This window comes from Psammomys obesus, unplaced genomic scaffold, assembly GCF_907164565.1.
Source record: "Psammomys obesus unplaced genomic scaffold, mPsaObe1.curated_primary_1811, whole genome shotgun sequence".
Lineage (NCBI taxonomy): Eukaryota > Metazoa > Chordata > Mammalia > Rodentia > Muridae > Psammomys > Psammomys obesus.
Window position 1 is genome coordinate 8527798 of NW_026596079.1, and position 22605 is coordinate 8550402.

Here is a 22605-nt window from a genome sequence, read left to right on the forward strand (position 1 = left end):
TTTATTTATTTATTTATTTATTTATTTATTTATTTATTTATTTATTTTTCATCTTCTGTTAGAGCACAGATGGCTTTGCAACACAAGGAATCACCTCTTTGGTTTATGTTCCACAGTTTTGTCACCCGGAGTGACTTCTAGCTGATTTTTTTCTTTGATCATAGATAAAGATTACATGGATTTGATTATATCGTTATGATGATGACACTTTGCTATTGTAATCACTCTTGGTAGTTGTGTAGCCCATAGGTAAATTGGGTTAGTGGTTGTATTAAGGTGGTGACCTGTGACTTGCTAAACCATGTCTTTAATTTGAATGGTCTGTTACTTCCTTTTTGCCCCTTAAATTGTTGTAGCCTTTGTGTCAGGGGGCTTTCTTTTACATGCATACCTTTTCTTCATTGGACTACTTCCTAGGACACTTTCTACCACCAGAGCAGCTGTTTTGTCCCTGTGCCTTAACCACTGTTTTCCTCTTTAAATACCTTTACCAGAGATTTGGAAGTATAATATCTTAACTCTTTCACTTTTTGCACTATGTCATGTGTTATGAAAAATGATTAGTGATAAATACCAAGTATACTTGATACCTGACAGCTCATAAAGTACTGTGCAGATTAAATGACCTATGCTTCATAAAGCTTATGTAACGTAAGTTACAGTGTTTTGTGTGTTTGCTTTTGTAAAGATTTGTACTGGTGGGCCAAATCTGATTTTATTTTCTCTTAAGGAAGTGTGCATTCATGCATTCCTTCATTGATTCAGCAGCTACCTGCACTGGAGCTCTTGGTCTGTTGACAGACCTTTCTGAGGAACTAGAACAGACAGTGGTTTATTGTGAAGGTTCTTTGGGCTCTACAGAGACAGTGGTTGCTTCTCTCCCCAAAGCTGACCTTGTCTCCTCAGTCACTCCATCCTCATTATCCATTTCAACTTTATATCACATTCCCACTGGTGCCTTCCTGAAAAAGCAGCCTCAGGACCATGCCCCCTCCTACTCAACCCCTTCATGCTCAGCACTCTGTGTCAGTCATGGTTCTTGGGACATCTTTAACCTCATTTATTTGTATACTTGCATTGATGAGCCCCCAAATACACCAGCTTCATTGTTTTGTATCCCCTTGTCTCCTGTGGTCACCCATGGCTCTGGCATATAGTGACTGTTTCATGAAGGTTGATGGATGACTGACCACAACTGCCAGACTATCATCTGCTCCCTGCACCATCTGCCTTGTCCCTCTTTGATTCCTTTATTTTCTTTTGATTACTCTCTTTCTCTCTGTCAGTCTCACCCTTAGCCACTCTCCCCACCACCTCATGCACACTGATTGGCCACTTTTTTTCAGTCAATAAGTATGGCTGAATATTTGCTTCATTCCTAGATAGTTAATCCCTGGATCAGCTCAGGTTCTCTGGTGGTTAAGTCACCTATAGCTAGAAATGGCCATGTCCCAACTCCAGTGATACCAACAGTTTTATTGTGGAGAGAGCAGAAGGATGTCTGGGCAGACTCTGAGTGCTCCCCTAACCTCTCATGGTCTCATTTTCAGTAGGCTCTCAGCTCTTAGCACCTAGGATATAGAACAAAAGATGGCCTCATCTTCAGTAGGCCTCATCTTCTTAACACCTAGCTTGTAGAATGAAAGGCTTATAGTTATGGCTGCAGAGTGCTCACAGTCTGAGAAGGAGCTTACAGATCAGCAGAGAAGTATTACTTAACTGCTTTGGCCATTCAGTAAAGCAAGTTTTCTATTAGACAACCCCAATGACAATAAGTAGAAAGTAGAAACATCCACTGTCACGAGGCTGAAAGCCCAGTGAGTGAGACAGATGAAAAACATGGTAAAAATCAATATAGACATGCTGTATTTCAGTGGAATTCTTGAACCCTCTTAAATACTGAGGAAACTTGGATATGAAAATAAAATATAAGTAGGAAATGACTCGGTTTCTATATAAAGCCTTATGAGCTTCTTAGTACTCAAACTTAATTAGTAAAATGGGATATGGGGACTGTGATTCAATATAGGCTAGCTATGGAATGACCCAGGAGAAGTGACACTTCAATGCTGATGACCAGCTGAGCCAACAGAATGCTGATGACCTGAAGAGCACCCCAACAACTGGGAAGAGCAGGCTCTGGGGGCATGGAATGCAGAAAGGAGAGGGTAGTGTCTCAGTGTAGAGAGATGGAATCATGTGATTGAAGGCCCACGTAGCCATTGCAGGCTTCGAACCTTTGTTGTGGGTGGAGAGACCAAGAGCTTGTGGGAAGACTGGAGCCAACAGTCTTTTATAAATGCATTGATTCCAAAGCTGCTTATGCTTTATCTTAATTGCTACACTTTTCTCTACTCTGTCCTAAAATAGCCTTATTTAAACTCAAGCTTGGATTGTCTTAGAGCATGCCAGGCAAATGAACAGCAGGAAGAAAGGAGGGTATGCACCAAGTTGCATGTTGGCTCCTGTGGGAAAGAGCCTCTCACTGGACCCTGCATGTACTCCAGTCTCATCTCTCAGTGTCTTAGTTTTAGGTACTCATAGTCCTGTGCTTTGTTCATCTTTACAGCAGACAAGAGTTAGTTTCCCATGTTGTCTACTGGGGCTTCTGATTAACAGGGAAGAGTGATGCCAAGACCATACAGGGTGAACTGGTCACTGTCCTCCACTTTTTTCCTTTGGTATCTTTTTCTAATGTACAGCCATTCTGTGAAACAGGGCACATCTATGTGTGAGAGGCAGCAACTACTGTGGATGATATCAGTCCTTTCAGCCCTCATCAGATGAAATGATTCTCTGAGCTTAGAGGTGGAAGAAACCCAGACCTGAGTCTGGGCTTTCCTCCTTCAGTTCATGACCTAGAAAGCTATTTAGGTTTGTGACTCTGGTTTGTCAGCCAGAAAGTGATGATACTTCCTGCATTCCTGGTTTGGGTACCCAGTGGGGAGATACGCACCCAGCACTAGGGCTGCACTAGGTCACTGTCCACTTTCCATGCAATTCACAGGAATCTCTTGCTGGTAATAGCCTGATAAGTCTGAAAATTGCTTCTTTATGACTAGTCTATATCTGCATTCTTTGTTTTAATTAGGCAACAAAGGATCATGTTAAGTATTCTCTCAGAACTGTTGGTTGGGGCTCTCTCTATTGTCTGCCTGGGTTGCCTGAGTGGGGATGGCATTTTGGAGCCCCCTACTTTCTTTGTGTGATGCAGAGCCGTGGGTGCTAGGTCATTCCTTTATTTTTTCTTCCAAAGTTTCTCTCTTTTTTTTCTTTTTAAAATATTTTTTATGTTTTAAATTGAAATATAGTTACATAATTTTTCTCCTTTTTCATTCCTTCAGTCCTTCCCATGTAGTTTCCCAAACCCCAATTCCTCTTAAAATCGTGCCCTCATTTTCTTTGTTATTGTTGCATGCGTGCACACACACACACCAAAATATATAAATACAACCTACTTAATTTGTTTAGTTTTACCTGTATGTATATAATTTCAGGGATGGCCACTTGATAATGGATAACTAATTGGGGGCTCATCCCTGGGAAAGGGTAATTCTCCCTCTCTCAGCAGTCCTCAGATGCATTTGTTAGTTTTTTGTCTATAGGTGGAGCCCCATACAATTTCCCTTTTCAGTGTTAGTATATCTAGTGGGATTGTGTTTGTTCAGGCCTTGTGAGGTATCATGGGTAAAAGTTCTCTGTCATTTCTATGAGATATATTCACACTGTAGCTTTCCTGGTCCTCTGGCTCTTTCAGTTTTTCTTTCAACTTTCCCTGAGCCTTAAGTACAAAGATCATGCCATAGATGTGTCAGTTGAGTTTAGATAGTCCACAATCACGTGTTTTCTGCATTTTGACCTTTTGTGGTTTTCTGTAATGGTGTTTGTTGCAAAGAAAAGCTTCTTTCATGAGTAATGAGAGCTACGTTGAATTGTGGGTACAATAATACATATTGAAAATGCAGTTAAGAATTATGCTGGCTTACTAAAGTGGCAGTAGTAGCTCTCCTAGAGATCCATGGCTTCACTAGTGGGTTGTGGGCTAGGTCCTCAGTATCAGCCATGATTTCTTTATGCTGAGAGGGCCTTAAGTTCAGTTAGAGAGCTGTTTGTTACCAAGATATGAGTGCAACTACTGTACCTTAGCATTATTCTGCAGTGGTGATTGTCCTTTTTGTTCATAGCTACTTAGTAATATTAGTTGCTTCTCTGCCTTGGAAACTTATGAAGCACCTTCCAGTATTATGAAAGCTAGTACTCAGGGTGCAGGCTTTCAAGTCAGATACAGTTGGGGTCCTCCAGTTTTTTTGTCTAAAGTGCATGGTGTCTTCAGTGATAAGGACCTCCTTTTAACCTCTGTATGGTGGTTTGATTGAAAAATCACTCCCATTAGGCTAATACAGTAAAATAGTTGGTTTGCAGTTGGTGAAACTGCTGGGAAGGATTGAGAGGTGTGACCTTCTTGGAGGAGGTGTGTCACTGAGGGTGGGGTTTGAGGTTTCAAAAGACTCTTGAAATTCCTAGCATTCTCTTTCTGCCTCATGGTTTGTGGGTCAAGATATAAGTTCACAGTTATTCCTTTTTCTACCATCATGGACTCTCACCTTCTGAAACTATAAGCCAAAATAAATGCTTTCCTTTGTGGTGTTTTATCACAGTAGTGGGATGCAACCAAGAGAAACAGCAAAGCCTATAGTTAAACATGGTTCATATAAGTCTATATGTATATGTATTCATATGCATATGTAGTGTAAATGAAGTTATCACCTGAGCTGACAATGCTTTCCCCACAGGTCATAGACTATCTAACAAACTCCTTTCAAGTTTTTAGGCAGTCCAAGAGATCCCCAGTGTTTCATTTTTTTAAGATTTATTTTACTTTGTGTGTGTGTGTGTGTGTGTGTATGAGAGAGAGAGAGAGAGAGAATCCCCTAGAGGTAGAATTACAGGAGATTGTGAGCCATTTGACATATATGCTGGAACCAAATTCTACTCCTCTACAGGAGCAGTGTTTATTATAAACTGCTGAGTCAGCTCCCTGGCCCTTCAAGGCTTCTTTTTAATACTTAATCTTTTACTGTTTGATCTTGTTTGTTTGGTACTGAAAAGAGTTCTAGCCATTGTTTTCCCACACTATAATAGTAATGAAACCAAGCATTTTCTTGGTCTGCTAGATGTTCTTACAAGTCATAGATCTGTGGAAAGCTGTGCGTGGCTAAGGTTATACTGGTGATATGTGGCCTTATGGCTGAGGAGAAGTTGATATTATATTTAAGAAAGCATATTAATTGCTCTTCAGTTTAACTTGCTTACTTTACAAGTAAAATATATAGCCACATTTTGGACTTGAAGGTTTAATAAAATTGGGATGGAGAGATGGCTCAGCAGTTAAAAGCTCTTCCAAAGGAAGAGTTTGGTTTCCAGCAGTCACATTGGTTGGTTCATGACTGTCTGTAACTCCAACTCTGGCTTCACCTATTGTCTTCCTTCTTCCATCTTCTTATATTCCTAGAATATGGAGTTCATACATTTAAGATAAGAGGTACAACTCTAGCATTAATATTCTTGAACCATTTGGTTTTTAGTTGTTTGTGCTGCTCTTATGAAGACTGTTATGTGTGTAAGATGAAAAAGCTTTCTTGTTTGTTTCTTGCCCATTTGAACTTAATAAAATGCATGAAATAAGTTCATGTCTGTATGCACCAAGACCCCGGTTGCTGGGATGAATGCACGTGGCAGTTGATAGCAGCACAGCTTTTGAGTGGGTTGTTACAGTGTGCAGTGGGAAGCGTACTGGGGTAAAATGATATTTGGTACAGTGTGCTTGGAAGGATTAATATGGTGGTGGGAGTAGCAGGTGGCTGTGATAGGCGAAATATGTTTGGATATGGGTTGATGTGGAAATAAAGACTAGAAGGGAAGTAGAGCCAAGGTGTAAACCTCAATGCATCACCCCAGAAACCTACTCTCTGTGCCTGAGCCCTACCTTCCAAAGATTCTACAGCTTTCCAAAGTAGCACCACAAGCTGGGGTCTAAATGTTTGAATGTGCATGTCTGTGGAGTCATTTCACATTTAAACCACAACATATAAGTTCATAGAGATGTTGAAGAAATTACCACGCATCAGACTTGGGTGACATGGTTAAATGCTGGGATGGCTAGAGGTGGAACCCATTTACTAAGGAGGATAATTAGTCCAACTTAGGATATTTGGGGTTATTAAGTGGTCAGTAGATGGTTGTGGTAATGGAATAATAATGACTCCCATAGGCTCATATATTTGAATGTTTAGTCATCAGGGAGTGGCACTATTTGAAAAGGATTAAAAGGTATGTCTGGGAGAAAGTATGTCAGTGGGGGTGGGCTTTGAGGTATCAAAATCCCATGCCAGGCCCAGTGTAGTTTTCTCTTTCTGCTACCTGCAGATCCAGGTTCTAACTCTTAGCTATTCTCCATAATTATGTCTGCTTGCATAACGCTATGCTCCTCGCCATGAGGATAGTGGACTAAACCTCCGAAACTGCAAGCAAGCCCCATTTAGATGCTTTCTTTCATCAGAGTTGCCTTGGTTGTGGTATCTCTTCACAGCAATAGAACAATGGTTAAGACAGAAGTTGGTACCAGGAAGTGGGATATTGTTGTGACAGGCTTGACCATGTTGCTTGTTGTCAGCATGCAGACTTTTGGACTTTGGATTAGAAAAGCATTTAAGTGAAAGCTTCAAGTGGAGTGTAATGGACCATACCAATGGACCATACTAGTAGGACCATGGAAGACAGTGGTGCTGAGGACAATGTAGATTATGATGGCCCAGCTCAAGAGGTTTCAGAGGGCAAGACTATTAGCAACTGTCCTAGAGACTATTCTTATGATATGTTGGTAAAGAATGTGGCTGCTTTCTGTCCTTTTCAAAAAAAAAAGCCTTCCTGAAGCTAAATTGAAGAATTTTAAATTAATGCCATTGGCAGAGGAGATTTCAAGTTAGCCTAGTATTTTCTGTATTATATGGTTATTAGTGCCACTCTTAATGTAGATCTGGAATGAAAAGGAGCAAGCTAAGCAAGAAAAAAATATATAAATACAGTTTGAGGAGAAAAGGAACATTGGGAAATGTTACATTGGAGTCAAGTCCAGTGTTCAAGGAGATAGAAAATTTAAATAAAAGCCTGATGCTAAATGGAATAAAGAAATTGGTGAACTCAGGACAAGACCCTACCTAGCTAAGCTTCCAGCATGTGGAAAGGAATTAGGTAAAGTTTAAGCGGTGAAGGAAACCATCAAAATCAGAATGCTGATGAAAATGTATTTGAGTGACAGGACTAAGTTCCAATCTACCAAGTAGTAAAACTTGCAGCTTGGCCATGTGATTCTAGCTTTAGACTCAAGGATACAGGAAAGAAATTGTTGACTCTCCTTCCCTCACTGTAGTTTGCTCCCTTTTCGAATCATAATGTATATCCTGTGCTGTTATGTATTGGAAGTATGAGATCTGCTTTTGATTTTGATTTTACAGAGGATTACAGTTAAGAGACTGCCTTGAGTAATAGAAGAGACTTTGAAGAAGTCTCCAGTCTGTGAACAACTATGAGAACTTTTGAAGTTGAACGCACATTTGCATTATGATATGGCTACAATCCTATGGTTACCAGGGAGTGCGATGTGGTGGTTTGCATAAGCACTCATATATTTGAATGGTTAGTCAGCAGGGAATGGAATTATTTGAAGAGGATTAGAAGGTGTGGTCTAGTTGAAATGTGTCACCAGGGGTGGGCTTCGGGATTTCAAAAGTGTTACTCTCTCTTCCTGCTGCCTGCAGATCCAGATGTAGAACTCTCAGCTACTTCTCCAACACTATGTTTGCCTGTGTACCCTCATGCTTCCCTCATGCCATGATGATCATGGAGTAAACTTCTGAAATTGTAAGCAAGTCCCAATAAGAGTTACCTTGGTCTGGGTATCTCTTCACAGTAATAGAACAGTGACTAACTCAATGGGTGTCAGAAAGTGTAGGTTTGAGCATCAAGTGCGTGACAAAACTATAGAGAATAGTCATGTGCAATGATGCTCCAGAATGAGGAGTGTGGGCTAGAACACTGTAGGGTGTAAGTTTATAGAGAGTGACATGGGTACTGTCACGAAGATACTCAGTGACTAATCAGAGAGACAGATAGAGGTGGTGGTGATGTAGTACCAAAGAATAAAGTTTTCTGTTCATAAACTGTCAGCTGAGTCTCATGTAATAAAATCATCTGGAACACCAGGAGTGACATCTGCGTTGGCTTGACCTAGTGATTACCTTGGTAAAAATAGTTATCAAGACCAGTTGTGCTTTTACCCAGTTTGCTTTGGCTTTAGGGGTACAGAGCAGGGGAATAGAGGGAATAGAAATATAGAGAAGTCTTAGCTCTCTGGTCTGAAGTAGAATTGTGAAGCTTCCCAGAGAAGCAAGAATTTCTTGGGCTCCATAGTGCAGGGGCTTGTGTTGCTATAATGCTGGCACCATTAGGACCATTTCCTACTGCAAGAAATAAGTCATACTTCTGTTTGTTACGTATCTGTCTGATTGCAAATGGAGATTTTGTTTACTCTAGTGGACAGTAGTGTATGTGTTCTCCATAACCATTTCTTTGTTTTAACATGGACAACCATTCACCTGATTGTTGAGTATTTATATATTGCTAAAACACTGACCTTCTCTGAAGTTGTCTTTGGCGCTTCTGGAGACATGCTGTTGGCTCTCCCACCAGCATGGGAGCTTTCTTTATGTAGAATGTCTTTCTACAGATTCCACTGGTGCTCAGGATCTCATCTTCATTGTGATGACCCAGATCCTCAATGTTCTGCTTCCCTCTCCACCATGTCAGCTCTCTATTTCCTGTAGACTGCATACTTCCAGTTGCAGGAGGAAGATGTGGCTGGTCCATGTTTCTCACTTTTCTGTGGTCCATTCTGTTGCTCTTGTGCTTTCACCTCTTCTCCCTCTCCCCTCCCTCTTTTTTTTCTCTGTCTTTCTCTCTCTCTTTCTCTCTCTCTCTCTCTTACCTCTCTTTTCGTTGTCCTCTCTAGGTGGTTGGGCATACCTTTTCTCTCCCTTTAGGAGTCTGCTCCAATGTCTGCTCTCAGCCTTCCTAGACAAAGCCGGCCACTCTTCCTTCAGTGGTGAGCTCCTTCTTGCTCCTACTTGCTGACAACTGATTGCCTTGCGTCTCTGCACTGCCTTCTTGATCCCCTCCGAGGATCTGCTCTCCCACCTGGCAAAGGACACCTGTGTGTATGTGGCCCCTTTACATGCAGAAGCTACCAGCCTGGCAATGCTCACCTTGTCCTTCGCTTCGTTCCAGGGAAGCAGTTCAAATGCACGGTATGTGACTACACAGCAGCCCAGAAGCCACAGCTGCTGCGGCACATGGAGCAGCATGCCTCCTTCAAGGTAAGGGGCGTGGGAGGCAGAAGTGGGGATCCTGGCTGGATATACACCACTGTGGCATTGACTTTGCATTATAGCTGTCCTGGGTGGAGCTTACTTTATGCTGCCTTTATCCAGAAGCCTGGTATTTCCTCTGTGTTTTGTAAACAAAGTTAAGGAACAGTGTCCAAGATGATGCAGACAGAAGACAAGGCACACAGGGGAAAGTACATGTTTAGGGAGGTATATCCTTGCCTTCAGATCCTGGATTACTGCAGGAAAATTGCCGGGTAAAACAGGTGTGGTTAAAGCCCACTTGGCAGGCTCTGGTATGAGTGGGAGAGTGCTCTGGTGTTTCCACTGCAGTGCCAGCACAGTGGTTCTCAACCTTCTTAATACTGCAACCCTATAATATAGTTCTTTATGCTATGGTGACCCAAACCATAAAATTATTTGATGTTATTTTATAACTATAATTTTGCTTCTGTTATGAATTGTAATGTAAGTTTTTGATATACAACCCCTGTGAAAGGGTTGTTTGAAAGGGTTGTTTGAACCCCCGCCAAGGGGTCATGGCCTACAATTTGAGAACCACTTGCCTATCATGTGGCAGGGGTTAGAGTATGGAGTTCCCCTGTTTTCCTAATGCTTGTAAGTGATGTCTTTTCAATGTGTGTGGTAGTATCTACTTGTCTCTCTTGTAATTATGGAGAGGAAGAAAGATGACCCAGTGTGTTTTCCAATAAAAACTCTGCATGTCACTTAAGGCAGCTTGACCTCTGACATTGTACTTCTGCTGGTATGTACACCAGAGAATGAAACCTTTTTAAAAATTGTTTCTTTATTATTATTATTTATTGTAGTTTATTCACTTTGTACTCTGGCTGTAGCCCCCTCCCTCATCTCTCCTGGTTCTACACTCCCTCCATCTTCTTCCCCTATGTCCCCTTCCCCTATGTCCCTCCCCTAGTCCACTAATAGGGGATTTGTGACCATTTTGCCCTAAAATGATTTTTGAAAATGCCTGCTATAAAATTCCGTAGAATTCTCTAATATGGAAGAGATGTTGGTAATAATGTTTAGGGCTCTCCCTCACTGAACATTTCAGGTGCTAGCTTTGTGTAATGAAGTACACACAGGATACACTCCTCACAATACATAATGTTTGTCCTTGTTTATCAGATGAGAATTCCAAGCCTCAGAATTTAGCTGATCAGCTCTAGGCTTTTCTGCCACATACTCTGAATTCAGCTACATCTATCATGTAGACCGACTGTGTCTGACACTTGTAAGATGAGAAGGACCTTCCCAAGCAGGAAGCTCATCCTGTGCTCAGAACAGCTTGTGAGACTTCTTAGGGCTTCTCCTCATGCAATGGGAGGAATTAAAACACTCTGCATGTGTGGACGTGCACTTTAGCATCCAGAAAACAAAGGGGCCGAACATAAACTGCATCCTCCCACTGTTTAGCACTCTTCCTGCTGTATCTTCTGAGTGAGGGTGGGCAGAAGGGAGAGATTGGGAAAGCTACAGTCTTGCAGATTGCGTTCAGGTGGCTGATCCTGGGGTGAACATGGGTTGCTAAGGTGGAACCCACCTGTCACTTGGAGCACTACATGTTAGGTCTTCATGTTAGGCCTATTTGTGTATAATTAAAACGAAGGGCTGCATTTTAATGTCTCACAAGATGAAACATGTTTCATTGGGAGATGACACTTTAAGAGTACTTCATTTATCATGCTAGAGAGCAGAGGACCAAAGCTATCTTTGTAGGTGAGAAATTAGGCCCAGTGGGGTTAATTCTTCTAACTGCTTCTTTCCTGGTTGGCTTTGCATTCATCCTTGGTTTTCACTGGTCTTCGCCAGAACCAGCTGTAGCAGCCTTTATCCCTGAACTAAATTCTCAGTTTTTGAGATTTTGGACAGGGGTTGAGGTGCCTGGGAGATGAATGTGGGATTCATTCTATTAACCATCCACCAGGAGTTACCATCTATTCCTCTGTCATGCCCTTGGCATCCAATGCAGGGCCTGCTGTTGCTGGACTGAACTAGCCTCTAAGCCATTCCTGGTCTCCCTCAGACTCCCGGTGGATTCAGGATCCTCTTTATCAAGTAGTTCCACAGCTGAGAATGAAACTCACACAGGTTAAGGAACACCACGGAACAGCTCAGCCAGCCTTGGTCTCTCACTCAGTGATTCCCCTAGGCCAGTTTGTCTAAGCGGGGTTTCTCAGTTAATTCAGAGAGCAGCATGAAATTGTTCCACAGCAGCTACTATCACCCAGATAGGAGCAATTACTCTTCTATATTCTCCCCTCTCACTCTTGTGTTGATTTCGTCTGTCTAAAATGGGTTACCAACAAGTTGTGGTGAAACAACATACATATTTTGTAGTTCTGGAACTCAGAAGTCTAATATGTGCAATCTGGCCCTGCCAAAAAACCAATAAACACAAAAACAAGTGACAATGTTGGCAATGCCACGTTTGAAGCCCATGCCCTTGTCTTGTCTTTCCTTACTGCTAGAATCCATTAACAGTGTCTGGCTTGTAGCCCCTTCCTCTATTTCAAGGTCAGCAATGTGACATGTCCTCTCACATCTTCTGCTCTGACTTAAGATCCTTGTGGGGCTGGGGAGGGGGTGATGTTGGAGAGATGGCTGTTGGTAAAGTACTTGCTGAACAAGCACGAGGACCTTCGATCACTCCCCAGCACTCACATGAAAGGCTAGGTACAGTGGTACATATCTGTGTTCCTGGCACTGAGGAAATGGAGACAGGCAGATCATTGGATCTTGATGCCCTCATGCTCACATGTGCATGGGTATACAAGCATGTGTAAACACACCACATGTACACAAACCACCTTATGTGTCCTGGAGATGTAACTCAGGTGGGAGAGTGCTTGCCTATCATGCACTCTATTTCAGTTTCCACCAAGTAAATCAGAAATGGTGGCACATGTTTGTAATCCCAACACTCAGAAGCTGGACACAAGAAGATCAGAATTCAAGGTCAACTTTGATGATGTAGCAAGTTCAAGATCAGCTTCAGATGCAGAACACTGTGTCTTAAATAATAAAATATTTGAAGGCCCCTGTGATGACATTCATATAATCCTATGGCCAGGCAATTGGTAACCTTAGTCTTAATTTCTGTGCATTAGTTGTTACTGTGTTTTCTTCAGTGAAAGGGATGAATCTAATTTTCATACATGCTAGAACACACTCTGAGCTAATCCCCCACCTAATTCCTGCAGTCTTAGTTCCTTTTAAATAGTTTCATGGATTAGGGCATGGGCATCTTTAGAGGGACACCGTTCTGCCAATCATATTTCCCCACGTGTTTTTCTTTTATATTTGTCTGTGGAGGAACTTATTTATGGAGGCCAGAAAACACACAGTATGCAAGCACATTTCACCTGGTAGCCAATGCTGCTAAACACTCAGGTTTCTCTTTTTCACCACTGTTCTGTTCGTTCGGGCCAGGATCCTCAGAAAGATACTATTGAACTTGTGCAGTTGGTTTGCAAAATGAAAACAATTTACTTTTTCTGGGGTAGATTTAATAATTTATATTATATGACTTGTAACAGGAATCACTGAAATAAGACAGATTCCTGGATTGTTTTTTAAAATGGCATATTTTGTATTTATGTATTTATTTAGTATTCATTAAATAGGATTTGAAAATGCTTGTAAATTTCCTTATAGAATCTAGAATGCTTTTGAAGCATTTTTTTTTAAAAAGATGAGCTTGCAGTTCAAAAGTAAATGAGATTTTTTTTTTTTTTTTAATGGAAATCACTGCATCAGCTTTCCCACTGATAAAGCTTTGTTGGGTTCTGTGACATAGCTGAGTGTCTTGGTGGTTTGCTAAAAATGCACCATTTCTGAGTCAGAACTGAAGGCAGGGGAGAGGACCCTCACAGCTGAAGGCAGGGTAGAGGACTCTATACAGTTAGAAGTACTGCTGTTTTCTTCAGTATTTGTAGTCATTTTTACACTTCATGAAAATAGACTCACGAACTCCTTGTCACTGCTGCAGAAGTATTGAGTTCCATGCTTTACTTAATCTTGCCCCGCACAGTTGAGTACTTTGGTTGCTCCCAGTTTAGGCTATTATAAATAACCACATAGTGGACATCTTCATGCAGGCAGCATTTTCATGTCTCCTAAAATCTAATGGGTGATAAAGTACAGAGACAAGCTCATCACACCACTGAGAAATCACAAATAGCTGCAATCAAAATGCATTCTCAAGGGCACAGTCTGCCTTGACCTTATACAGCTTAGGGCTTGACCTAGCTGAGGCAACAGGGAATGAAGAAACAATAGGCACACGTATAGAAAAGCTGGATTATTAAAAAAAAAATTTTAAAGACAAGCTGGATTATTACAATGATATACCAGCAGCTCAGAAACTCAGTGTGTTTATTTTATAAATCCTAATCATGGTGATACATTTATTATATATAGCTGAACTGAACAAGGCAGGTTTAGCTAATCTATGAAAGAGAGTCTCTGTAGGGGAGCAGTCTCATGCTGTAAATATCTAGGAAGAAGTTACAGTCCGTATGATCTGTACACACTGTCTATATCTCCACACGAACCAGGAAAGGCTTTGCCATTTCCTTGAGCCTCACTATAGAAAGGCTTTGCCATCCCCATGAGTCTGAGGCAGTGGGGTGCTTGTTATGGCTGTGCTCATGGCAACCATGCACCTTTATCAGGGCTTATCCACTTCCTACATATTCTCTCAGGGCTTCTGCTACTTTCTACAACAGTCAATACTGTTGACTTTAGAGGACTTCTGGAGAAGATACCTGAATGTGATTGGCAGCCCCTGAGCAGGAACGTTTAAGTAATGTGTTTGTCATCATGTCTAACTGCCTGATGCCTGGCTTAAATACAATCTGGAATAGTTGGTTAGTTCCAAGACATTCAGGCTACTGTTATGCCGGTGAACATATGTTTCCAGGTACTTTGTTATTGTAGCTTAAGTAAACTGTTTTTAAATGAAGTCTTGTCTTTTCATCTAAAGAAGATGCTTCTTTTTGATGGTGTCACATCTATGACTATATACCAAGTCTGAGAGTTAGATTCTTGATTTCCTTGAGTCCTACATCCTGTGAAGTGGGTCTAATTACTAGTTTTGAAAATGTAGTTGTGCTGTACTTTTTCCTGTCATGAGAGATGTGGGGGATATGGAGAGTACTGCTGCTAGAGTTATGCAGAGGGGAAGAGAGGAGGAGGAGAAGAAAGAAGTGAGGGGAACAGGAAAGGAGATGAGTAGATGAATATCACAGGAAGGTCAAGTTAGCCATGAGTCATAGCCTCGTATATAAATGGTTGCTTAGACCTACCATTGCTGCAGAGTTGGGCCTTTCTCTACCTTTCCTTGGATTCTTTCCCAGTTTGATTGATTAACTCATTCACTCAAGGAAACTGAGATTTCTCTTAACATACTTAGAGATATCAAAGAATGATGTTCTAAGATAACTTTAAAATTCAAGGAAAAAGCTGAGCAGCTAGAATTATTTTCATATGATGTTTTCTTTATTTATCTTTTATTTTTATGAAGACTCTTCTAATAGGCAAATATGTAAAAAGATTTGGTCACAAACAAGGGATTAACTTAGGTAAAAGATAAGTTGTTCAACTTCATTGATTGAAAAAGTCAGCAAAACCATGCTAAGATCATTTTTTTACTTACATCAGTAAACATCAGAGTTCAAGCACACATTCCATTGAAGGCCGTGAGGGAATAGCACTGTTCCTATATTGTTGATGAGAGTAAAAATGGTATGTCCCCCAAGGAGATGAGTGCAGCAGAAATTCTTACAGCTGCCACTGTGTAACAGATGATGTAAAATGGTCACTCTTAAGAATTCATCTACTGCATAAATCCTTGAAGATATATGAAACATAACCATGTAGGGTTATTTATCAAAAATATGTAATGTGTCCATGTATAAGGTAATGGTTAAGTAAAAATTCAGCAAAATACAACAGGATGAATTGTAGCTTCGGAGGAGTCAAAAAATCTCTTTCTGTTCATTTCTATAGAGAGGTATTTAATCTGTATAGGAAGCAGCAAAAGGAAGATTAAAAACGATAAAACTGTATTTCTTATTTTTAATGTTAAAGCTCTTTAAAAATAGATGCAAAATAAACAGACACATCATCTATTGGGGGAAGTTAAGGATATGAACTGAGTACATGGGAAGACAGGGTTATAGTGACATGTGTGGTGAGCATATATATATACACATTTGTAAGGGTAGGGCATACATGTGCAGGTTCACATATATGTGTTTGTGCATGCATACAGTGTACCTGTAGAGTCCAAAAGTTGACATTGAATGTAATCCTCAATTACTCTCTACCTTATATATTGAGTCATGGTCTCTTGCTGAACTCAGAGCTTGCTTGCTATTTTGCTCTAGAAATCTTTTATCTCTTGTCTCCTATGTACTTAGATTACAGATTGTCTGGCTTTTGCATGGGTTCTGAGTATATGAGCTCTGGACCTCACATTTGCCTGGGGAGCTCTTTGCCCACTGAACCATTTCCCTAACCTATGCTTGATTTTTGAACCATGTGACTTGAATGGGTCACCTCCTTAATATATGTAAATAAAACCATAATGTTATAAGAAGAACAAAATATCTTAGAACCTAAAGTCAAAGCAGAATATGAATGTGGTTTTAGTATGTGGTACCACTCTACGTGAGTGCTAGTAAACTCCTTTTGGCAGTTGAAAACTCCAGAGCAATGAGGTATCCTAGAAACTGCAGGATTTAGGACTAGGTAAAGGTTGTGTTAGTTCCTAGCTGTGCCACTGGTAGGTTGTGTCATTTAACTTCTTTATGTAAATCTTATTACCTGTAAAATGCTGATGTGCTATCTGTCTTCTGGTGTTGGAAATATTAAAAGCAATATAATTTTTATGGGCAATGGGTCTGGCACCTGATACCTGGTGGGTGATCAAAGGATACAGGCGCCTCCCCAACCCCCATATCTCTTAAAAACAACTCCAATTTCCCAAAAGAACCAAAGCAAGAGATGTAAACCAGCTTGTCCATGCCCATATTCTTTTTCTTCAGATTGAATTGTGTTTATAAAGCACTTAATCTAATATTCTTATAGTTGTTTTTCTTTTTATTCATTTCTAGACACCAAGGCTCTTTTCTTTGTTGTATGAATTGCTTACTGGCAAGTAGATTAGGGCCACATCACTGGTGCCAATACTTGCCAACTATGGACCTTTGCAGGGCTCTTTTGCTTGTTTAAGCCACTGTTTCCCTCTTTGAAAACATCCAACAATAATCTAATTATTTCAAAGGTTGCTTTTTGGAGGGCTGCAGTGAAGAAACAGGACAGAATGACTACATAGCTATCAACTCTGGCTGCAGTCATGAGCTGTCAACTCATGGCTGGGAAGGGCACCAGCTTTCTCTTTCCATTAGGGGCACCACGAGCTTTCCTGAGGGCCTACTGCTACCTTTCATACCAAATTGGCTTCTCTGTAGTCAACACTGTAATCACTATTGGATCTTGGAAATATGTAAAGAGTGAATTTCTAACCTTGGGGTGCTCTCAGTGAGCCAGACCAGTTATTGTCTTTGACCAAGACACTTGCCTATATGGTTCTGATGCGGGAGTTTGCAAGGCTCCAAAGCGCTGTAGTTAACAACAGCATGTCTGTGTTAACAGCCAGCATGGATATGACCTGTTTGTTACAACAGTCACATTATCTGAATCTCCTGTTTTATATTTTTTCACTTTTATCTGATGTCCCTTTCCTGCTTTAGGATCTCAGTAGGATACAAACATTATACTAAATATCTTACATTTTACAGCTCTGTTTTGATTTGACAGTTTCTCAGACTTTCTTGTTTTTGGTGACCTTGGAAAAGAATATTCCCCCATTTAGGACTTGTTGACCTTTTAACTATACGTGTGTATATGTGTATGTATGTATGTGTGTGTATGTATGCGTGTGTGTCTATCTGTGTGCCTATGTGTCTGTGTACTTGTGTTTATATGTGTATGTATGTATGAGTTTGTGTTTGTTTGTGTTTGTCTCTGTGTGTATATGTGTCTTTCTGTGTTTGTGTGTGTGTCTGTCTATGTATGTATCTGTGTATCTGTGTTTGTGTGTCTGTGTTTAAGTGCTTGCTGTGGATGTTACTTTAGAAAATTATGTGTGATTTCAAATAATGTACTTTTGTGAATATAATAAAATCCATAAAGAACTTTTATTTAAGTTCTTAACTCTTCAGCATGGTGGTCCTTTTGTTTTAAATAATCAGCATTATTTTAGTGAACTTTCAAACATACATTTGAAAATACAATTCTTCAAGTTTTAAAATTAAAAATATTAATTTGAAAATATTTAAGAGATGTAAATGTAAATTTTACGTTTAACTCCTTTTCTTTGCATGTCTGACCTTTCAGACACACTTTTTTCTGGCTTGGAGAATTTCCTTGGGCATACTGATCATATTCATGTGCTAGACAGGACTGACTTTCTATTTTTCTTTAAAAATGCCTTCATTTGTACAGAGTATTTTGAAGGCAGAGGCTGGAGGAAGACCATGAAGTGAAGGTTAGCCTTCATCATGAGGTGACAATGTAGACACTGACCTATAGACAGGCTGAGCTGTAGATTGAGATTCTGTCTCTGAGAGCACAGCAGCAGCATGGATGAGTATCTGTGGAGCATCGTGACAAGAGGCTGTTCCTTCACTACCCTAATCTGTCTGTAATGCTCTTTTTATTCAGGCTGATGTAGGACTTTTCTGCCCTATTTTGTTTTCCTCATATTAACACTGGTGACTCAAGAAGCACCTTGTGCATACCTGGCTTGCTGTTGGTTGAATCCTTGGGCGTGTGGGTGGTGTCTTTCATCAGTTGGACCATTCTCGGCCATCGTCTCCTTAAATATTCATTTAATTCACGTTAGGGCAGTAATGCCAGTGTCTCAGATCCCATTACTCAGATGATCTCTCATCCTCCTTTCTTTCTCTCTGTCTCTTCTTTATCTTTGTATTTCAGTTATTTTCTTGGCTTTTCTTCATGGTCATTATCCTTTGTCTCTATGTCATATTTTCCATTAGTAAAACTGTCAAATAAAGTGTTTTAATATTTAAATATTTCTAGCATTTTCATTTTTTCTTTAAGTGGCTTTATTTATTTTACTTTTTTTTTTTGCTTAGTTTTTTCATCTGCCCATACAAGCTTTATTTCTTTCTTCCCAGAGCCTTTAACACATGTACACTTATTTTCACATTGTCTTTTGAATTTTTTAAAATTTTATTATACATTATAAATTTTATTATAATAAAAATTATTTTATTAATTACACTTTATTCACTTTGTATCCCCCCATAATCCCCTTCCTCCTCCCCTCCCAGTCCTACCATCCCTCCCCCCTTTTCACATATGCCCCTCCCCAAGTCCACTGATAGGGGAGGTCCTCCTCTCCTTCCTTCTGATCTTAGTCTATCAGATCCCATCAGAGAGGCTGCATTGTCATCTTCTGTGGCCTGGTAAGGCTGCTCCTCCCTCAGGGGGAGGTGATCAAAGAGCAGGCCAATCAGATTATGTCAGAGGCAGTCCCTCTTCCAATTATTATGTAACCCACTTAGACACTAAACTGCCATGGGCTACATCTGTGCAGGGGTTCTAGGTTATTTCCATGCCTGGTACTTGGTTAGAGTTTGAGTCTCTGGGAAGACCCCTATGTTCAAATTTCTGGTTCTCTTGCTCTCCTTGTGGAGTTCCTGTCCTCTCCAGATCTTACTATTTCCCACTTCTTACATAAGATTCCATACACTCTGTCCAACAGTTGGCCATAGGTTTCAGTGTCTGCTTTGATAGTCTTCAGGGAAGAGCCTTTCAGAGGCCCTCTGTGGCAGTTTCCTAGGTTGTTTCCTGTTTTCTTCTTCTTCTGATGTCCATCCTCTTTGCCTTTCGGGATGGGGATTGTGTGTTTTAGTCAGGGTCCTCTTTCTTGCTTAGTTTCTTTAGATGCACAGATTTTAGTAGGTTTTTATCCTATGTTATATGTCTATATGAGTGAGTATATACCGTGTGTGTCTTTCTGCTTCTGGGACAGCTTACTCTGTTCTAACAGCATCAACATATAGATTATCTCTATATCAGTCTCCCTCATTTTGAGGTTACATTGGCTTGCTTCTCTCTCTACATATATCAGAATGTTTTATTATACTTGAATAAATAATAGAGTTTGACGTAAATACTAGTTGGTATCAGAAAAGTAAGAAAGTGCCCATGTCAATAGTTCTTACCCCCAAAATGTGTGGACACCAAACCCCCGAGAACATCTCAAGGAGATATCAGTTCACTTGTTTTGGGACTATAACTCTGTTCCCTGCAACTATATTTGAAGAAAACTCTTAGATGTTTGCATCTGGTTTTCCTAGACGTTGCCTCATACATTTCTTACCTTGACTAACTTTGCTCTGTCCTCTTTTTCTGTATGTGGTTTTATGATGAGTCCTCTGGGACCTCACAGTGAGTCTGTAAACCTGCAACTGGTCTCAGGGCCCTCCAACCCACAAAGCAGAAAGTGTTTTTTTTTTTTTAATATTTTTTTTAATTTTTTTCTTCACAATTTATTCACTATATATCCTGATTGAAGCCCCCTTCCTCCACTACCCCAGTTCCACCCACTCTCCCTCTTTCTTCCATCCCTTCCCGAAGTCCACTGAAAGGGGGGGTTCTTTACCATTGCCATCTCTCCATAGCTTGTTAAGTCTCATCAGGACTGTCTGGATCCTCTTCCTCTGTAGCCTGGCAAGGCTGCATCATCAGGGGCGAGTGATCAGAAAGCAGTCAACTAAGTTCATGATAGAAGCAGCCCCTGCTCCGCTCACTCAGAGATCTACATGGAGACTGAGCTACCAATTGGACACATCTGAGCAGGGGGTCTAGGTCCTCTCCATGCATGGTCCTCCATTGGTGCATCAGTCTCTGCAGGAGCCCCTGGGCTCAGATCTTTTAGCTTTGTTGGTCTCCTGTTCCATCCATGTCCCTCCATCCCCACCCCTCTCTTCTTCAGTAAGACTGCCTTTGATCTGCCCAAAGTTTGGCCCTGAGTCTCAGCATCTGCTTGAATCCCCTGTTGGGTGGATCCTTTCAGAGTACCCTCTATAGTAGGCTCCCATCCTGTTTCCTTTTTTCCACTGCTTCTGGTTTCTATTCTGTTTGCCATTCTGAATTAGATTTAAGCATCTTCCCTAGGGTCCTCCTTAGTGTTTAGCTTCTTTAGGTCTGTAGATGGCTGTCCTATATTATACAGCTAATATCTAAATGAATATGTATACCACATTCATAACAGCTTTATTTGTAACAGCCAGAATCTGGAAACAACCTAGATATCCCTCAACAGAGGAATGGGTACAGAAATTGTGGTACATCTACACAATGGAATACTACTCAGCTATTAAAAGCAAGGAAATCATGAAATTTGCAGGCAAATGAATAGAACTAGAAGAGATGATCCTGAGTGAGGTAACCCAGAAACAGAAAGGCAGAAATTCTTATATGTAGTCCAGCTGGGTCCAGAGCTAGTTCCTCTGTCTGCAGATGTTCTGGGAGCACAATCACGACTTTGCTCCTGTAAAGATAAGCTTCTCAGCAGTAATGCTGCTGGACATCACTAAACCTCTGGGTCTCTAAGCATGAGGCTATTAGTTTAGCAGGCCTTCCCTGTGCCTTCATAGAGTGGCTACCCACTGAATGTTCATGCTGTCCCTCTCCTGTCCATTCCAGACACATAGGAATTTCATCTGGAAGTCAGGAGAAAGCAAAATCATCAAGGAAACAGCCAGCTGCAGACAGAAGTGATAGATTCAAGGTCACCCGCAGAGTGGTCATGCAGTTTTTGTGAACGTTTTATCTACACAGAGTTACCTGCAGTTAGGGCAGGGAGGACCTTAAGTCATGTCCCCTCATAAGCACTAATGGGGAAAGCATCATTGTGCAGTTAGATAAAAGTGTGTTTGTCTTATAGCAAGTCCTGCCCTCGTGTGCTTTTATTCTGCCTTAGAGTCCAGCCTGGTTAGTGTGTGGCTGCTCTTGGGCAAGTCCTGTAACCTTGCTAAGTTACCTGTTGCTTAGAAATAGAAGCAGCATATCGGTGACTTCTGTGCACATGGATACTAGTAAGAAACTAAGTGACAAGGGCTTGCCACATTGTTCTTAGATATTCGTCTTCATCATTTCTCTGGCTTCTTTCTTGTCACAGTAAATTTTCATTGACTGTGCATACTCTGTCCTTTTGTGGTCCCATTACTCAACATTCTTGAGCCAGACTCCATCTGTTCTAAGAGTCATAGTTACCTGTTCCCCTGATTTGACAACTTCTTTAATGGTGTCCTCTAAATATGCCACTTGGTAGAGAGAACCTTTCACCAGGTGTATCTTCCATATGGAATTCTTATAAACATCTAATCATGCCTTCCTCATGCCCTGCCCCTTCCCACTGGACCCACTGCCCATGCTTTTCAAATCTGCTTTCTGGCAAGGTACATGCTCTGCATTTCCTCACCATTCTCCCTTCATCACTGCTGCCCACTGCAATGCATCACACTGAGACATGCCGCAAGGGTTCAGTACCCGAGAGACTTTGCACATTAGCTCTATCCTTTATAGAACTTCAAGGACACCAAGAATCTCCTGGCCTCTGGAGAATAATTTTTTAAAATGTGATATGTAAGTTGTGCTGACTTCATCCTGAAATCAGCAGTTTTGAAATATGTAACTTTTGGAAACTGTTCAGGGTGGCTGAATGCTGACCCATCTTTATTTAGCTTCCTCTGTTTCTGACACTGTGTGACCTTCTTGGCCACTGGTCCTTTCTTTTTTACGGCCACAAAGCTCTTAGATACAACCGAGGGTGGGAATTGACCTATCACCTTGACAACACACCGTTATATTTTATTTGATATGTGTTTAAATGCAGTTGAATCCTTGATAATCAGTGCCATAAAGCCCAAGGAATCTATTGCTTTATTGCAGATGAAAATTTACATAGCTGCAGCATTGTCACAAAAGTGATGAGTTAAGGGCAATCTTAATCTCTAATCTCATTGTCACTGATAAACTTTCCCGAACTATTCTGTATGGAGTACATCATAATACAACTCAACAATCAGAATTTTCTGGA

General features: G+C 40.8%; 1 protein-coding gene across 1 annotated transcript in view; it reads left to right on the top strand.

Annotated features, from left to right (window-relative positions):
- Zfat (zinc finger and AT-hook domain containing) overlaps window positions 1–22605 on the top strand; it is a 187953-nt gene that overhangs the window by 107233 nt on the left and 58115 nt on the right. Inside the window, exon 11 of the mRNA XM_055626715.1 lies at window positions 9343–9431. Coding sequence (XP_055482690.1) covers window positions 9343–9431 — 89 coding nt within the window. The remainder of the gene's footprint in view (window positions 1–9342; window positions 9432–22605) is intronic.